The sequence below is a fragment of the Pinus tabuliformis genome, chromosome 4_1, assembly GCF_031772625.1.
Source record: "Pinus tabuliformis cultivar Carrire ecotype Pingquan chromosome 4_1, CPIR1, whole genome shotgun sequence".
Classification (NCBI taxonomy): domain Eukaryota; kingdom Viridiplantae; phylum Streptophyta; class Pinopsida; order Pinales; family Pinaceae; genus Pinus; species Pinus tabuliformis.
In genome coordinates, this window is record NC_142303.1 from 924,697,867 (window position 1) to 924,718,246 (window position 20,380).

Sequence of the window (20,380 nt, forward strand, 5' to 3'; positions counted from 1 at the left end):
ATATTCATTGTCTATTACTTTGCTTGTAAATTTTTTTGTCATAAAGCAATAATTTTTTGAGCTTATGTAAGAAATGACTATGTGAGAATTAGAGACAAAGGATCTTATAAGACCTCAAACAATGGTTTAGTGAGCAACAAAACTAATGAAGGTGGTGTAGAAGATACAAATTATTTCCCCCCTTTTGAATCTTGTTGATTGCTACAAGTGTTATAACTATTGGCATAATGCATGTAATTGCTAAAACATCACATTAAGGTTTCCTAAGAAAACCAAGGAAGATGATATTACTAGGCATAGAGAACAATGGACAAAGGTATGTAAAAGGACACAAGAAAATTAAGATGAATGTGGAATTTCTCTATATGCTCAAAGTAAAGAAAGAAAAAGGTTTACTGATAGTGGATGTTCAAAACACATGACAAGAGAAGAAAGTAAATTCCTTACTTTAAAATAAGAAAAAGGAGGAAGTGTTACCCTTGGAGATAATGCATTAGTGAGGATAGTTGGAAAGGGCAAAGTTAGTCTTGATCAATGAAATATTAAAACTTAGAATTTCCTATATATCGAAGGTCTAAAACACAATATTATAAGTTTTATTCAAATTTGTGATCAAGGATATGATCTCACATTTCATTTTAAATGATGTCAAATAAGGAAAGTAGGTTCAGGAATATTGGTGGCAAAAGCAACCAGTACCCTAAGTAATGTATATGTCCTCAATAAAGTTAAAGGATAAAATTGTTGTGATATCACTCTCAAATCATTATTAAAGGAAAGAGTAATATCAAGGGGAGTATCCCTTTAAAAAGGGGAGAATCTTCATACAAAGGAAGAAGTTGCACACAAGGGGAGTAACCCTTTGCCATTGGTGTCAAAGGGGGAGAAATTGTTGACAAGGGAAGTTCTTTAGCTACAATGCTTAAATTTTTGTGGTTTCCATCAATGAAAAATGGGGATATTGTTTAATATTATGTTTTCATTGATGTCTAATATAGGGGGAGATTGAGAATGTCAAAGTTAGGGGGAAACTAAGATGGATGCCCAACTAAAGGTTAGGGAGTACTGCAATATTATTGCAAAATTGACTAACGGTTTCCATTAATGAAAAAGGGGGAGATTTTTGGAAATATTTTTTTCATTGATTTAAAATATAGGGGGACACTACAAATGTCCAATATAAATATTGCAAGATGAAGATTCTTGGAAAGATTGTTTGGATACCCAGTTTTTCATGATGCCTAGTTTAAATACCCTATATCTGAAGCCCTTTTTACTCGAGATACCTAGTTCAAATGGGAAAATAAGGTACGTGGCTGAATATATTATTCTTAGACCTTTCCAATGGTATATGGAACTACCTTTAACTCCATAGAAATGAGGATATATGAAAGATTTTGTTAAGTTGGTGTAGCCAAAAAGTATAGGTCGACCCAACCAATTTTACAAGTTAGCCCCATAAGTGAACATAGAAACACTATAAAGAAAGTATATCTGAGTGGGTGTGAATACCATCTAAGAAAGAAGAGATCCAAGGTGCACAACAAAATCTAGGGAATACTCTTTGGTTTTTAAAGGTGGAGAAAAAAATGTGATTTTGGGGTGAACAAGTCATCTTGGAATTTTCGCTATAACTTTTCTTTTGGGATGTTCCAGGCCATGAAAATTTAAGGATATATATGGGATATATTCATGTAATTTTGGTAGAAAAATCTCAATTTGGTTCACTATAGTTTCATAGATATGATATGAGGAATTTAGGGTTCCCGAATGAACTTTAAATCTATTTTAAATAGGACAGCTTGGTATTTTCGCTATAAAAATTATTTTGGGATGTTTACGCCTATGAAAATTGGAGGATATAGAAGGGAGAGTGTCATGTACCTATGTTAGACATTTCAAAAAAATTTACACTGTAATTTTGTATATATTATATAACAAATTTATTCATGAATCTGCCTCATACAAGTTAGCTTGGAATTTTCATTCTAATTTTTTCTTTCTAAGATGTTTCATATTGTGAAAACATGAAGAGATAGATATAATAACATCTCTAGGTACTTGCAGTATAAATTTCATATTTTGGTTCACTATAATTTTGGTGATATTCCCTCTGAATTTAGGGTTATTGAATAGTCTTGAAATCAACTTCGCATAGGTCATCTTGTCATTTTTTACATAACTTATTTTCTAGGAGTTTTTAGACCATGAAAATTTCAGAGATATGAGGAGAAATACATAAGTGCCTCAAGTAAATATTTTAGAATCATATTTGTAAAATTGGATACATGGCATGTTGTACAAGTTTATTCTTGGGAAGAGGCCAAAAACAACAAGTTTTAGGAGAGACAGGCCTAGTAAAAGTAGAAGTAGCAAGAAAACTTGGTGAAACAAAAAGATGAAGTAGACTTGGTGAACGTAGAAGTAGCTAATGGACCTATTGAAGGAAGAAGTAGTAATAATACTCAGTGAAGTAGGTTGGTTCCTATGAGTATCTTGCACCAAAGGGGATTAGTGTCTCCTATAAGTTGGTTCCTACAAATCTTGCAGTTGAGAGGATTGGTGTCTCTAGTATAGGTTGGTGCCTACAAATATATCAGCGTGGGGGATTGGTGCCTCCTATATGTTAGTTCCTACAAATTTTGTAACAATAGGTTATTTCCTACAACGTTTATATCAGTAGGTTGGTGCCTACACAAATTTGTTATAAATAATTTGTTATGATTCTTGCACCTTAAAAATGATAAGAAACCAATAATTACAATCCTCTTCAAGGGGGAAACCTCCTTTTACAATTAATACAATGTACAAGTCAATAATTAGTGTTCCTAAGAGTAGGTCTCCTTAGTGTATATATAGGAAACAAAGGGTACAATTATAATAAAATGGGACCATGAGGGGTTCTAACCTATATAACAATATAACAATAGACATGTAATCACTCAATATATAAGGATTAATAAGGGTTTTTTGGGTTAACAAGGGGCTTATATATGGCGTAAAAAAATTAATTTATATATTTTATTCCAAATGTGAGATTGTTTGGTTATGCTTCATGAATGTTTAAGTAATAAATTTTCTTATTGATTCACCAACTCCCCCCACCTGCCACAAGTATATGTGTGAATCCAACATAATTCATCAAAAATATCCCCATTTATGACACTTCATGAATATAATCCTTATTCCATCACATCACCACTGAAAGGGACTATAAGAACTCAATTTGTGGAGGATCACATAAGGAACAAACAATAGGCTCTCAAACTATTGAAGGACAACTTGGTACTACCACAAAATAGGATAAAACAATAAGCAAATCAACATCATAATGGAAGGGGTATTAGGTATTTGTGAGACTAAACCACATAAACAAATGCACCTTAAGTAATAAAAGGAGGTCAATAAATTAGCATCGAGGTATTATGCCCTCATAAGGTGTGGTAAAGGAATTGAAGTATGGTTTGCAAATTAGAGTTTTCTCCAACTTCATGTGCACATCCATTCCTCCATGTTTCTTACTTAACAAAGGAAATCATGACAAGGTCCTAGTACAAAATATTTTACCAAAGACTAATGAAGAAGGGAAAATCATACTAGAACCAGATAATTCTTGGAAACAAGAATTAAGTAGTTTAGAAATTGATAATTTACTAAGTACCACATTAAATGGAAGTACCTACCATTCGAACATGTGACATATGAAGATGATTTTTCATGTAGGAACACCCACAAAGTGTTGAGGGAAACACTTGCTGGAATGGGAGGGGCATGTTAAAACCTATATAAGCCCCACTATACATTCTATTCATTGTAAAAAGAGTTTCCCCCCTGAAAGTGGACTCTAATTATTGGTTTCTCATCATTTTTAAAATGAAAAGTTCATAACAAATTAATCTTGACAAGCATATAGTTCAAGGCAAAGCTCCAACAACAACACCCTCACCATCCTTTACTAATATTGTTATGTCGTTTGTACTAGAACACGTGGTTAAACATTATTTTATTTAGTAAGAGGTCTTGAGTTCAAATCTCTTATTTTTCTAAGTTATTTTTTGAAAAAAATATGCAAACTTAAGTTATTTCACAACTTTATTGTAAACTTTATTTCACTTGTCATATCAAAGTGAACCACGATAAAATACTTTTAAAGTTATTTTTCATGTGAAATTCATTTATAAAGTAGCTTCATTGTAGAAGTAATTCTCACTTGTTTTATAAAAGAAGGTCACTTCATAAAGTATTAATTGTAAAGTGAGGTTATACGTAAAGCTAACAAGGGAAAATATTTTTTTATTTTTTTTTTCATGAACATCCATCAACATATGGACCAACTTCTACTTTCCATGTGGTTCTTTGTTACCGTTATTGCCTTTTTATAAAAAGGGCATAGCTTTTACATCCGAATTCCATTTTCAAAGTCATTTTCTTGAAACAACCTAATTTTTCTAGAGCTTTCCATCCATACAGTTATTTTAGCTTTTGAAGCCATATTACCTATATATTTTGATATGGCCACTCCAAGTGATCTTTTTCTCTTGTACAAACTATTTCTCATGTAAATATCACATGGAGGATGTACTAGAGTAAATTAAGATTGTATCAGATTACCTTGGGACAAGAAATGGTCCCCACTAATGATGATAAGAGATCCAAATGGGATAATAGGAATGAAGAAACACATGTGAATTAATCAGAATGTCCATTTCTCTTGGTTTGCAATTTCATATTTAAGGAATTGATGATCTAAATGGAGCCTAGGAAAAGTTGAAAAAGATATTTGGTGAACTTGATATTATTAGATCTCATCAACTTGAAAATTAAATCATGAATTTAATTTTTAATGATTTCTCTTTCATTGAAGATTACTTATCTAAGTTTAAAACACATAGACATTTGATTAAATAATGTCAGGTTGATATAAGTGAGGAATGCTGCATATATATTATTCTTTCAAATCTTAGTTCTATATATTATGTTTTTGTATCTACATTTTATGCCACTAGAGAAGCATTGGGGGGATACCTATCAAAATCCTTCTCTTGAATCTTTTTATGACTATCTAATTAGAGAACAAGACAAGCTCTTGCATATTGGAGCATTTAACGCTACAGGTACATCTAACAAGGTCCTAGGGGTCCAACATAAAGATAAAACCAAGCATCCAAAGAAGCAACATCCTCACAACAACAAGAAAAATGAGGGTCCCAAACCCTCTCATCTTGCCTCTACCCCTAACGGTGATAAAAGACCAAGATCAAAGATTAAGAAGATTGACAGACATTGCAATTATTGTGGGAAACATGGAGATGTGAAGTCTAAATGTTTTAAAAGTATGGAGGCCTTAAAAGCAGTAATGAAGAAGCACAACATTACTCTTGATTCTTCTTCTAAAACTTCTTCTCATAGACATGCACTTTCTTGTTCTAGTTTCTCCTTCAATTGAACCTCTACTTATTCTTCTTATTAATGGCATACTGATTCTAGAGCATCTTATCATATGGCTAAGGATAAATCCATATTTTATACTTATAATTATTATAACACCAAAAAAATATGTATTGGTGACGATAGATCTCTTACTTTTGTAGGGTCTAACACAATTCAAGTAGATAATGGCCACTTCAATGATGTATTATGTGTTCCAAGTATTTCCTACAACCTTCTATCAATATATCAAATCACTCATTTAAGTGAAGGTAAAACAATAGAGTTTTCACCTCACCAAGTTGTAATTAAGGATTTAAAATATCTTAAGCATGTCCTTGCCACTGGAATAGTTGATGATATTACTAGGTTGTACAAGTTTGACAACTTTGGGTCATCATATTTTCCCTTAATTTTTATTGCTCATAGTGATAACTTGAGCAAACTTTGGCATGCATAATTTCGTCATTTAAACTATCTCTTATTGAAACAGTTATATAATCAAAATATGGTGATTGTTCTTCCTCTTGTTTCTTGTAGAGATGGTGTTTTTTCCAATTCTGTTCTTAGCAAACATCATCAAGGAAGTTTTGACAAACGTGCCTCTTGGCACGCCTTAGCCCCTTTGCATCTTGTTTATAGTGGTTTATGTGGTGCACTTTCTTCTCCTTCCCTCTTTTGGTTGAAGTAATTCTTAAATTTCATTGATGACTTTTACAAATGAACTTGGGTTTATTACTTAAAACGAGTGAATTTTTTGGCTTGTTCTTGGCCTACAAGGCCCTTGTATAAGGACAATATGGACATCATCAACAAAGGTTAAGAATAGATAATGGAGGTGAATATGTCAAAAATAAATTCGTAACATGTTTCACTTCAAAAGGAATTCAAATGCAACATATTATTCCATGTACAACACAAAAAAATGGTGTAGTTGAAAGAAAGAACCATGCATTTAAAAAAATAGAATTAAGTCTTCATTATTGGTTGGAAGCAATCAATTGTGCAAATTACATAGTAAATCACACTCCCACAAATGATTCAATCAATTTAACATTGGAAGAAGCATGGACTAAATATAATCCAGATGTAAGCCACACTTCCATATTTTTGGTAGTGTAGCATGGGCTCACATTTCTGATGAAAAAAAGAAAGATTTACAACCTAAAAGTGAGAAGTGTATTTTTTTTGGGTATTCTGAAGATGTAAAATGTCATGTATTTCTTCAACCTCACTCAAATGAAATAATCATTAGAAGAGGTGTTAAATTTGATGAAAATATTTTTCATTCTGAGCCTATTTTGACAGTTGTATGCTCTGCAACTTGTGAGCCATCTTCAAAGTTTATGCCACCTTATTCTTATTCCAATGATGAAATTGAGGATGAAAATCCACTTCCTCCTGCTCACATTTGAGTCCTTTAAAAATGGATCTACATCAACACCATAACTTCCTAAATGGGTTTTTTCAATGCGTGGAGCAACTAGTGACCTTGTCAATGATCCTACAGATCAACATGGTAATAATTCATAGTTCTAGCAAGCTTCCTATTTTTTGGCTCAAGTTTCAGAGACTCGCGATCCAAAAACATTCACAGATGATTTAGGCCATCTAGATTGGGAATTAGCAATGAAGAATATTGTTCCTTGATGGTGAAAGATACTTGGGAACTTGTACCTCTTCCAAAAGGAATAAAAATTATTAGATGTAAATGGGTATATAGAACTAAGCATGTATCAAATGAAAGTTTTGAAATACATAAGACCCCATTAGTTGCTAAGGTATTCTCTCAAGTTGAAGGAATTGACTATAATGAAACCTTTCCCCCTATCATCAAAATTAATTCTATCTACCTTGTTCTAGCCCTTGTTTCCTCACATAGACGGGAGGTCCATCAGATGGATGTGAAATCTACCTTCTTGTAGGGGAATCTACAAGAATAAATCTATATGGATCAACCTCTTGGATATGTTTAGAGTGACTCCATCTTTGTTTACCTTCTTAAGAAATCTCTCTATTGTCTTAAACAAGCTCCTCAAGATTGATATGCAAAATTAGGTAGTTTTCTTCTTGACACTAGCTTCTCTAAATGTCATTCTGACCCCAATGTCTACACCAATAAATTAGGAAGCCATCTCATAATCCTTGTTCTTTATGTTAATGACCTTATCCTCACTAGTAGTGACTAAAATTTTAACACATGTGAATTCAAGCATTAAGAAGAAGTTTGGATGATAGATTTATGATATTTGCATTATTTCCTTGGCCTATTAGTATTCCAAACCAAGGAAGGAATTTCTTTTTCACAATATAAGTTTGCACGTGACCTTCTTCACCATTTCACATTGAAGATTGTAAATTAGCCCCTTCTCCCTTTTAGTCTAGAGTCAAACTTATTGCCACATGACCTTAAGTTGATGCCACTTTGTACCATCAGTTAGTTGATAGCCTATTATATTTGATTCATACCAATCATGATTATTCATGTGATGTTGGTATTTTTTCCCACTATATACAAACACCACAAGAAATTCGTTGGAAAGCAGAAAAAAGATACTTCAAGATATTCGATGTATAGTTCAGTTAGGGATACATTATAATTTGGGGGGCTCCTTTATTTGTTGGTTTCACAGATTCAAATTGGGATGGTGACCCTAATGATTGAAATTCTATTGTAGGTTATGTATTTAGTATTTGTTCCAAACCTAATACTTGGGCTTGTAAAAATTAGCAGGATATTTCTCTTTCTTCAAAAAAAGCAGAGTACCAAGCAAAAGTTAATGCAAGTAAAAAATTCTTGTGGCTTTGATATATCCTTTCAGAGTTTAAATTTCAGCAACAAAATTCGAACACCCTATGATGTGACAATTAGAGTTCCATCAAGCATGTAAAGATTCAATTTAGCATTAACATAGAAAACAAATTGAGCCAGAAATGCACTTCATAAAAAAAGCTCATTCATGATTGAGTTATTAAAGTGCACATTTTCCTTATAGATGATCAAGTTGTAGACATTTACACAAAGTCTCTTCCAAAATAAAGTTTTCTAAACATCAATCTATGTAAGGAGTTCAAGAAGTTATCATTAAAGGGGGGATATACTTTAATGCCTCATTCCTTCTCATATCATGTCACCTTTGTAAATTCTTCAATCATATCCCAAGTTGTTCTTAAGGAGGGAAATTAGGATATTTAGACACTTAGAACTTCAACTTGGTTTAATGCGTCTCTTATGTAAAAATGTGATTCTTAGTGTGCTTTTTTATTATGCATTAATTTCATCATAATCTGATGGTCACGATATGTTCATATAATGATTCGATGGCTCATATTCTCCTCGACACTAACAATTGTTGATCCATGGCTTAGCACATGATTGGTCCATGATCTGTATGTAAAGTGAATGGAAGATCATTGATAATGATTGATTTTGAGAACTCTCTTATGCAAAATATTTTCTTTTGTATTAATAAAATTTCCTCAACTGGCAATGTTGGCCATAACCATAGACTATTTCCCTCTCAGAGGGTTTTAACCCTGTAAAAATATTAGTGTTGTGATCTTTGATTTGGTTGTGTGAGTGGTTATTGAATGTGTTTATCCTATAGAATACCTAATTTAATCGAACATTTATAATAACATTGAGAATTTATTCCCTAAGGGAGGACCCTACTACTGTCATCCTCACCACAAGGCCATTCTTTCTAGTTATAGAGTTAGTGGGAGAAGGGTCAAAAGAAGAATAAGTAGTGAGGGTCTCAATTATAAGAAACTCAATAAGGAAAGGAAGGAAACACAACAAATACAAATGGGAAGAACGAACAAATAGGGATAAAGAAATGGGAACACAACATATTTTAGAGGGAATTTATAAGATAAACACCAAAAATATTAAGAATCCAAGTGGTAATGCACCCCCTACAAGGTGAGTCTCGGAAGCAAATAGATAATGATGAAAGCCATCTCATGGAACTATAGGGGTTTAGGTGGTGAAGAAAAATTGGCATCAATTAGGAACTTGATTCTAATGGAAAAACCATAAATTTTGTTGCTCCTCGAAACTATACTGGAGGATGTCATCCTCCTAAGAAGTAGGAAAATATGGAAAGGAAGTGCATCCAAGGGAACTAGTTCTAGAGGGGCTTCAAGGGGCATCTATATAATTTATTCTTCATCACACTTTCAACTCATGCAAGATTGTGTTTCTTCAAATTGGATAGTTATAAAGCTTCGTTACATCTCCTCAGGTAAAACATACAATTTCATTAACATTTATATTCCCAATGCTTATTATGATAAGATGCCATGCTGGAAAATTATTTTAAACCTAAAATGCACAAAGTGAGATCCACTTTCTTTTGTAGGATATTTTAATACTATAATTCGAGCATGTGATAAAAAAGGGGTATCAAATGTCAGGGATCCATTTTAATAAAAAATGGAAGATCTCATCTCATCTTGAGATCTATATGATCCAAAGCTTATAAATGGAAAATATGATTGGTGAAATAGAAGAATAAAACTAGGTAATATCATGGAAAGATTAGATAGGTTCCTCATTAAAAAATCCATCTTGAATGAAAACACCACCCCTCTATCCCAAATCCTTGTAGGGGGGAATTCGGACCATCGCTCTATTTCTATGTCCATCTCTCACATAGAAAAATTTGTCCCCCTCCCTTTCCACTACAATCCTAGTTGGTCTAAAGAACTTGAATTTTTCAATATAGTCTCAAAGGAATGGAGTTAGTGGATTAAAGGATCCTAAGTTTCCATTTGGAAGCAAAATATAAAAAAATTCAGGAAATCTTCAAAACAATTGGCAAATTCAATCATAAGTACCAAAAAAAAATGTATTTGTATGAAATAAATTAGAGGAAATTCAAATAAATAAGGAAAAAAAACTAATCATTGAGAACTCCTAGGTAGAAGAAAAACAAGCCTTCCAAAAACTTCAAACATCTTTAAAAAGTGAGGAAGAAATGTGGCACCTCAAATCAAGGAGTTTGTGGTTAAAATAAGGAGACAAAAAAATGTGTTTTTCCATAAATAGGTTAATCAAAGGGTGTGGAGGAAAAAAGTAAAATAATTAACATAGTAAAGGGAGAGACCCTTAACTAATTTGAACAAATTAAATAAGAATATTTAAGACATTTTGCATACCTGTACTTAGAACAACCTAATGAGGATGGAGAATTTATTTAAGAAGTGATGGAACATATGCACTAGATGGTTAGTGAGGAGGAAAATGAGAGAATAATGTGGCCTATTAAGACTCAAGAAGTATGGTAGGCTCTATTGGCTTTCGATCTAGATAAGTCACAGAGCCCCAGTGGCTTTTCAATGCACTTCTACAAGACCTATTGGGCTATTATAAACCATTCTTTGGCAAGAATGATCTCATACATTGAAAAATCATTTCAAATGGTGAGAGGAATCAATTCTTCCTTTTTGGCTCTTTTCCCAAAAGAATCAAATCTCTCTTCCTTCGATAATTTTGATCTTATATCCATATGTAATGTTTCATATAAATTAATCTCCAAGACCATTGCAAATAGAGTCAAACCCTTTTTCCATCTCTAATCTCTAAAAACCAAGGTGGATTTATCAAAAATGGGAAAATCATGGATAATATAGTTTTGGTACAAGAAGCCATCTAGTGCAACAGAGAATGATGGGAAAAGGAATGTTAATTAAACTAGACATGGTCAATGTATTTGACAGGGTTCAACACAAATTTTTATTTATAGTTCTTTTTCAATACGGAATCGTCTCTCAATTTATAAAATGGATATCAACATGTATCACCACCCCATGGATATCCTCAGTGGTCAATGGGAGATTAGATGTGTTTTTTAAAGCTTCAATATGACTACGGTAGGGAGGTCCACTCTCCTTGATCCTATATATTCTCATAATAGACTCACTAAGCAAAAAATTAGAATTTCATAGAAATGTTAGAAACCTCCATGGTTTATCGATCATTAAAGAGGTCAAAACATTAACCATGTCTAATTTGCAGATGACATGCTTCTGATGGGAGGGGCATCCATAATTATTGTATCCAAATTTAATGGAGTATTAGAAAAATGTATTCAAACCTTTGGGACTAATAAATAAATGGAAAAGCCTACTAATTATGTGGAATGCAAGAAAAAATAGATAAGCAACAATGCAACAAATCCTTCAAATTCCTATTAAAGAGGAATGGTCTTCATTCATATACCTAGGAATTCCAATAAGACTTAAACCTTTCTCCATCCATCATCGCAACCAATATTGGACAAGATAAAAGAAAAAATTACAAAATGGGGAGCTCAATGGCTAAACCTAGTAGGCAGATTAGTTCTCCTCAAATAAATCCTATCAACACTCCCAATTTTCCAATTCACAACAACTCTAACATCTATTGGAGTTGATAAATATGTTGTTCAAGAATTAAGGAATTTCCATTGGCAAGGAGGTAATGCTAATGAGAAAAAATTCCATTTGGTAAAATGTGAAATAGTTAAGAACCCAATCATAAATGGTGGCCTAGGCATGAAGGATCCAACAATGATGAATTGGGTGTTTAGGGGGCATTTATTATAGTGTTTGGTTACATATAGGGATGATTGGTGGAAACAAACCTTGTATAAATATTTGGAAGGAACCAAGAAAATAATTTGCAGACAACTTCCTTTCAATCAAAGGATGTTCACAAATCTAGACATTACTTTCAACAACGATCCCACTCATAGATTCCGCCCCTCTCATGGGTCCCAGGGAATGGAAAAAAAATAAACATTTGCTAGGATAATGTAAAGGGAAATCATCCCTTGAGGGATAATTTAGCCCTTACTCCTCTCAAGTGATGGCTTTGTCGATAGGGAATAAATTTTCTATTTGATATCTCATTTTGGTCTTTTGAAGGGGCATAAGAGGGTTGGAATTTTCCCCCATTCCTCTTCGCCTAAGCCACCTAATCTCTAGTCTTTTCTTCTTTGAAATGATGTGTTCCCAACTCAATAAATGAAAAAGATTCCAGAGGATGGGGGAATTCCATATAAGTTTTGTTATGAGTGGCAGATCTTTCTAAAGGGACCTCCTTCACACTGCAAATTGTGGTTGCAATTTAGCACACAAATGGGATTCCTAAAATAAATATCTTATGTTGGACATTAGCGCAAAAAAAATTGTCACAAATTTTTTTTTTATTAAAAGAGGAATACAAGGACCCTCCAGATCTGCATTCTAACAGGAAAATAGTGAAAATATCCATGATATGTTTGTAGAATAGGAATTTATAAAGAAAATATAGGAACATGTACTACAAGGTCTGTTACACATAGTGAAATGGTCAAACTCCATAACCCAATGGTTCGACTCTTGGCATCAAAATTATACAAGTTCATTTAGAAGCAATCTGATCTTAAAAAGAGTTTGGGAGGCTTTTCCAGAATATGTCAAATAAAAAACATGGTTGACACACAACAAAATAATATTTCAAAATAGTCAAATCAAACTAGAGGTGATAACAGAAAGGGACAAGACCCTTATGGAAAATTATATATTTAGCAAAAATTTAAAACCACAAAGGCCTCTAGTTGTAGACTTCTTTGAAATAATATGGCTAGCTCAATTCCATATTGAACTTCAAAACACCCTTGTAGTGTAAAGAAAGATTCAATGGTAGATATCACTTCCAATAGAAGAATTTTAGAATTAGATAAAAACTCATTACTCATATGTTATTTTCTTTGATGGAGCATCGAAACAAAACCTATGGTTGGTAGGTCTAAGGAGGGGTGATTTATAACACCATAGGAAAAATAAAAAAAATAGTACCAGTGGATTCTAGGCACGACATCAAATAATCATGCAAAGTGGTTTTCTCTAGCAGAGGGAGTTAACATAATTAAAAATATCTAGTTCAAAAATTAATGATTTTTGGAAACTCCAATAATATCATTCAACATTAATAATTTGAGGCTTCTGTGATCTGTGTTTTGTGTAGTGTTATCTTCTTGAGTCACCGCATTCATGTTTGTTGGAATCAACGTTTCGAACCAACCTCTTGGTTTGAAATGTTGATTCCAACAAACATGAATACATCATTCAACATTTCAATCTAAAATCATCCCATGAGATCTTCAATTGAAAGGTATGCAAAAAAGGATCAAACTAAGTCTAAAATCCATTAAAGAGTATAAATCATTACACGTCCTTGCAAATTAAACTCTGAAGCATACTCATTGGAAAACTTAACCACCAAGTGAGTCATAGGAACCTTGAATATAAACAAAACTCTGGAGACGTGCTTGATCTCATGACGATATGAATGGCACAACATGGTTTCAAGTTAGGAAGCAACATGGCACACATTGGAAAAAAGAAGAATAGGTTTATAGGTACAAATGGCTCTGATTAAAAGGAAAGAGGGTGAAATTGAAGGGATAAGGAAGCAATTGAAAGAGCTCTAGGTAGCATTATGACCTCCTTTAACAGTGCCTGTATCTACTACTCCTCGACCCCTTTTGAATTGAATATTCATGTTCTTGAGAATACTAAGTAAAACGATGTAATTTTTTAAGACAAAATAAGATAACAATCAAGCATGAACTAAAAATGCAATAATATTGACCAGATGTATTTTGCAAAGTTTTTACATACCGAATTCCATGTAATTTTGGATACGAAAATTAGCTAAAAGTAAACAATGAATAAAAAGAATCAAAATTATGAAAAATTTGGCTTTGCAAACTCTAAAATTAAATCAACTTTAAATAGTCATAGTATTTTTGCTAATAAAATTTCTCGATCATTATTTCAAAAAAAAAAAATAATAATAATATATTTATAATATAAATAAACTTATTAATTATATGAATTTAAATAATAATAATGATAATTATAATTCTTATCCATTATTATTTTAATTTTTTATTATTAAAAATATATATATAATTTAGCTTCCCCACACACATAATTAATCTCTTTAAATATATAATTATTATTTAATTATAATTTAAATATAAATTTATCAATACATTAACCTTAAATAGTTATTTTTTAATTAATATAAATTGACATTTAAACTTGTGTTTTCCAATAAAACTACTTCTATGTATAAACCACAATAGTTGATTCGTGATATAAACTTATAAAAATGAACACAATTTTCCAAAAAAAAATTGGTATAATAAAATAATAATTAATTTTAAATTAATATTGTAAATTTTATTTTTAAATATTTAATAATTTTTTAATAAATTTATGTTAATAATAAAAATGTGTTAATTTATGTGATAATAAATAATACACTAGTATAGTGCTATAATTAAATAACTTATAAATGTTTATAGACATTAATTCATGATAAACATCAAAACACATTTGATAAATTTTTAAAAATCATAAAAGAACTAAATTATAAAATTATTATTATTATTATTATTAAAAAAATTAATATCTAAGTTAACCATATATATTTTTAAAAAATATATAATAAGATTTTTAATCATGGAAATTCACTCTCACTTTTACTATATTTGTAAATAGGCTTTATAACAATATCATATGTCAATACTATTACTTATCAATACCACATGCCCAAGAAAATCTAATTTAATTCATATGACACTAGTTCATGTGGCAAAAAAGGCATAATTACTTCAAAAATAAATTTCAACCTTTTATTTGTGCATTCTACTAAAAATATTCTAAAATATTTCCAAGAGGCTAAAATTTTCAACACTAATGCAGTTATATAATTAAATAGTCCATAAAATTTTATAGACATTAATCCATGATAAACATCAAAACACACACTTCATAATACATCTCACATTTCTAAAATTTAAAACATTATAAAAAACTAAATTATAAATTTTTTATTATTATTAAAAGAATTAATATCTAAGTTAAACATATATATTTAACAAAAAAACATGTAACAATATTCTTAATCATGGTGATTCACCATCACTTTTACCATATCTGTAAATATGCTTTATTACAATACCATAGACCAATACTATGGCTTATCAATACCAAATGCCCAAAAACTCATAGCTTAATTCATATAACACTTGTTCATAGGACATTTTCTTTAATTAATCAATTTAATTAAAAAAAAAAAAAAAAAAAAAAACTTAATTATTTTGAAAATAAATCTCAACCATTTATTTGTGCATTCTAATAAAAAAAAATTCTAAAATATTTCCTAAAAGTTAAATTTTTACCATCCACCAAATTATTTTTAATAATAAATTATAATTTTAAAAACATTAATCCAAAATAAACACATTTATTAACATAATTAATTTACTTTTTATTTATATATTTTAATAATATTAAAAAAAATCTTTAAAAATATTACTTAACCCTCCTTTATCATAAATTTCAATATATCTCTGATTTTAATACTATTCATTAAATTATAATCATATAAAATTTTATTCAATATCACATTTAAATTTACAAGAGAGTACATTTCCATGTTTTTGAAGAATAGAATAAAATTTTATTCAATTTCAATATTACAGGTATAATTGTTTAATAGTTTGATTCATTTTCAAATAATATACTTATAAAGTTCAATGTATTTTTAATTAGTGAGTTTAATGGTTAAAAGTATGTGTTTCTTTTCAAGAGGTCACATGTTCAAAACCAAAGGGGTAGAATATGTATGATTTTGTAAAATTAAGAGTGAAATCACAGGGAGGAGGTGGGTCCCTCATCCCACAAACAAGGGGGTCTCATACACCAATGTGGTGTCAAATTAGCAATCAAATTACCATGCGAAAGTGAGTCCCTTATCCTACAAACAAAAAAATCTCATACATCAATATAACGTCTAACTTTACTATGACCATAAAAAAAAACATATATATATATTACATTTAAATCATGTTATATTTATAAAACATTATTATGTAATGTAATTGTTCCGTCTTAAAAAAATGGCCTGTACACACCGACAAACTAATTTTCACTTTTGAAAGATGTTAATATCTTGCTTTTTAAAAATTCAGTACCACAGATCAAAAGGAGTTATAGTATTGAACCGAACAATAAAATTTGAAGCATACGTTATTCGCTTTATTTCTCTTTTCGGACGACTTTTAGGTGGTCGTGGCTTTGGATTTCATTAGGGTATTGGGGTTTTCTCGGAGTTTTGAAATTACTTTTCTAGTTCCTGCAATTTGTTTCACAACGGGTATACATAGCTGGAGCCTTTATAGTTCCTTCTGTCTCCACGACTTGAATTATATTTAGTTCGACAGAAATCAGCTTTAATCACATTTGAATAATGTCTCATAAAGCGGCTGCAGTGGATGGAGGGCCAAGGGTTTCACGACTCCATTAGAAGAAACTTTGAAACCCTGAGTAATGCCTGCAATAACGTAAGAATGGCGGTTGAGAATGGCAGTTACATGGACGAGGAGGCTCGATAAAGTCTTGTAACAGAGAACAACTTTAGGGGACTCGAGGCCCTATAGAATTATATCACATGCTGCTCTATTTTTAAGTAAGGAAGTGACCTTCTGAGCGAGAAAGCCATTAAAAAAATCAACTGGACTTGCTTTTGAATGATTAAAAAATGAGGACTAGCAGCAGCCATAAATTGCTTCAGTGTATTAATGCGAAGCATCAGCAGACTCTGATTATGCTGTTATTGCTGTGGGAGTGGGGGGATTCAGATGATTTAAGCCCATGACCAATTGAGTGGCACTTTGGTTATTCTTCAGTGTTAAGAGAGTAGTTGAAATTAGAAAATGGGTCGGTCTCCCTGCTGTTCCCAGAATGGTTTGCACAGAGGACCCTGGACAGCCAGGGAGGATAATCTCCTCACCAGATTTATTGAATGGCATGGTGAAGGTGACTGGAGAAATCTCCCTGAGAAAGCAGGTCATAGTCCTTCAAATTTTCAATGCATGGGTGGTTATTTGTATAACTAGATGAAATGTAGTTAACAAATGCACGATACTGAAATGTAAAGCCTAAGAATTGCTGCAAAATGTTTGATTTTTTTCCATAGATATGTGCAGCCTGAAACATTTGGCAGCTTCATCAGCCTCAATCCTTCAGTTATGGATTCTCGTTATATGATCTGCTACGTGTTTACATGCATATCACATAGTGTTGATCAGATAAATTGTACTGATCACAGCAGTAGTTAGTAGCTTGGATAGATTAAACATTTTAGTCAGAAGAATGAGTCTTGGTATGGGTGATTTTTATGTGAAGCTCTGGTTATCAAGTTAATTTCATAATTTGTTTCAATTTTGATAAGAATTTTTAGTTATAAGGGGTTGAACTTATCTAGATGGTAGATTTCCGGAATATTTTATTGATAGCAGTGAATTGTAATGTTAATTATTGACTTTGTTGTTATTAGTGGAGATATTCCAGGGATCTGCAATCCCTGAAAAAATGCTCATTACAAAGTTTATTTATTAATTTTAATTTGAATTAAATAAATTATTCAAATCAAGTTAATGAAGATTAATCATGATCATATAGATCAGATATGACAGAAGGCACATGCATTGTTAAAGCACTATTTATGTTAAAGTTCCAATTTTTTTACTCTGCACAAATCCAATAATGTTAAAGGTTGGTCGGGTCAAAGTGGATGCAATCCCAAATGATTTGAATGACTTAGATTTTGAAAGCCTAAATGCCTCGGGGGCAGATTCCTAATGACATGCTAGAAAGTATCAAACCCAAAAACAAATAATGAAGATTAATCATGTTTAAAACTTTGAAGAACTTCTTTAGGATGCAGTAGAATTGATGGAATGAATATCTGTAACTCAGTTGTTGTATGGAAGGTTGTTTTAGACCACCTAATTCATCACATGAAGCAATGTGTGCAGGTCTGCTGCGGTGTGGAAAGAGTTGTAGGCTGCGATGGCTCAATTACCTGAGGCCCACAATAAAACGAGGTAATATTTCCCAGGATGAAGAAGATCTCATAATTCGCCTGCATCGTCTCCTGGGCAACAGGTACTCAGCTCAAATTCAAATAATGAAAATATAGAAATGCATGAGATATGAAAGAGTTTGAGATTTGTGGGATTTGTATCAATGATGCTTCTAAATGTTTAATTGATATGGGTAATGGGTTTAAATGAATAGGATTGTGAAGTATTGTGCAAATGACGTGACTACAACTGTTGATGTCTATCAGGTGGTCGTTGATAGCAGGGAGACTGCCAGGACGAACAGACAATGAAATAAAGAACTACTGGAACAGTCATCTAAGTAAGAAGCTCAGGAAACAAGGCATCGATCCTGTCACCCACAAACCTCTCGAATCAAAACATCATGCCCATGAGAATACTGGAGACAATCATACTCATGAAAATAACATTTCCAGCAACCTCCAAGATGGACAAGTGCAGACTGGGAAAAATGAAGAGGTGGGTCAAGCCAGAGAATCACAGACCACTGATTATCAATATGCTGCTACGCAATTAATGCAGCAACCTGTCCATCTACCCAAAGCAAACAGGTACATATCATTTCCTTCAGGGATTAATAGCAATAATGACAACTCTGAAGACATGGACAGCCATAGTAAGAAGTCTATACAAGGAACCATGGATGATCTGAGACATAGTTTGGACGAACCAGTGGAATTACATACACCATCAAATCAAGTGGACCCCCTTTACTCAGGCATGACTTTCAAGTCTGATCCATGGCCTGAACCTAAATCTTGTGATTCAGTATTGAAAATGCAGAACCTTTCCTCCATAGGTATGGAACTCCATGAACCTCGGTATCAACATCACTCACTTCCTTTTGTTGGCTGCTACTCTGATGATAGTGATCAGGGCTTCAGCGATCATCTGCAATTCTGTAACTTGGAAGGTGGATCAGAATTCATGATACAGAGCGTTTTCCACGATTATTCATCGCTGATACTAGAATGTAATAATCTGAGTTCAGAGGAGCTTAGTTTATCAGATATAAAGGCTACTCCCGATCCCAAGCCATCCAGCACTGGTTATGACTTTCAGGATTTAGAATGGCCTGACTGTCCAATGGAAGAAGGAATCGAAGACATCCTGACTTTGTGATCAGAGATTAATTATTTGAGGTGTGCCTTTAACTTAATTTTCCCGTGTGCTTCGATTAGAATGGAGAAGGTTGAGATGTCTTGTTTATCTAATAAAATATTGCAAAAAAAAAATGCAATTTTGGCAAAAGCTTGATAATGTCTTGGAAATCTTCCGCATTAAAATTCAAGAAAAAAATGAAAAAATCAACATGAATGTGAACACAAGGGCTGGTTCAGCCTCACTATAGAAGCTATCTATTTTCTCATTACAGACCGGGATCTGAAAATGCATGCAAGCAACAGCAAATAAAGGGAAAATAAACAGCTTAAAATTACATAAATTAAAACTTTACAACATTTACAAACAAACCATAAATGGAGCTTTTGCTGATGCAAAGCGGAGGCCAAATTGCCTTTTCCAAACTACCCTATGGTATGAATTTCAAAGGTTAAGCTCCTACAATACTTCCAAGGATTACTGAATTCCATTAATTATTTAACTTCACAACATGCGAAAGCAAATCATAAATGGAACTTTTGTCGATGCAAATCGGAGGCTAAATTGTGTTTTCTAAATTACTCTTTGTTATGAGTTTCAAAGTGATTTAGATAGCATCATTATATTGATTGTCATCCATCTCAATGCACCATTTTTACCAGTGGGATCGAGTTTGGCAAATTTGGGGTTTGAAACCTTCTGGGAGCATTTTGAAACATCAAACGATGTTTTTGGGAGGTAAAAGTTGTCGCTTTGGCGCTGCACCTCTTTCATATTTTGCATACTAAGGCCTTTTCAATGGTGCAAAAATCGCCTCAATCGGAGTCTGTATGCAAAAGTTACATCGCTCTAGAGTTGACCTTCTTGTTTTAACCACCATAATTCGAGAGGATGTCACATGA

The 20,380-nt window shown here is 32.3% G+C and overlaps 1 protein-coding gene across 1 annotated transcript; it reads left to right on the forward strand.

Moving 5' to 3' along the window:
* Nucleotides 1-16,532: 16,532 nt before the first annotated feature.
* On the forward strand, nucleotides 16,533-19,540 carry LOC149179178 (uncharacterized). Its single transcript, XM_089423790.1, has 3 exons — nucleotides 16,533-17,319; nucleotides 18,291-18,420; nucleotides 18,605-19,540. Exons 1-3 carry the CDS (start codon nucleotides 17,187-17,189, stop codon nucleotides 19,497-19,499), a joined length of 1,158 nt encoding a protein of 385 aa, XP_089279916.1. The 5' UTR covers nucleotides 16,533-17,186; the 3' UTR covers nucleotides 19,500-19,540.
* Nucleotides 19,541-20,380: the final 840 nt, after the last annotated feature.

What these genes read in the sequence shown, in the direction of transcription:
- LOC149179178 (XM_089423790.1), top strand. Translation starts at nt 17,187, where the DNA reads ATGGGTCGGTCTCCCTGCTGTTCCCAGAATGGTTTGCACAGAGGACCC. An exon ending in AAATCTCCCTGAGAAAGCAG is followed by an intron (nt 17,320 to 18,290) that starts GTCATAGTCCTT and finishes CAATGTGTGCAG; the next exon opens with GTCTGCTGCGGTGTGGAAAG. An exon ending in CATCGTCTCCTGGGCAACAG is followed by an intron (nt 18,421 to 18,604) that starts GTACTCAGCTCA and finishes GATGTCTATCAG; the next exon opens with GTGGTCGTTGATAGCAGGGA.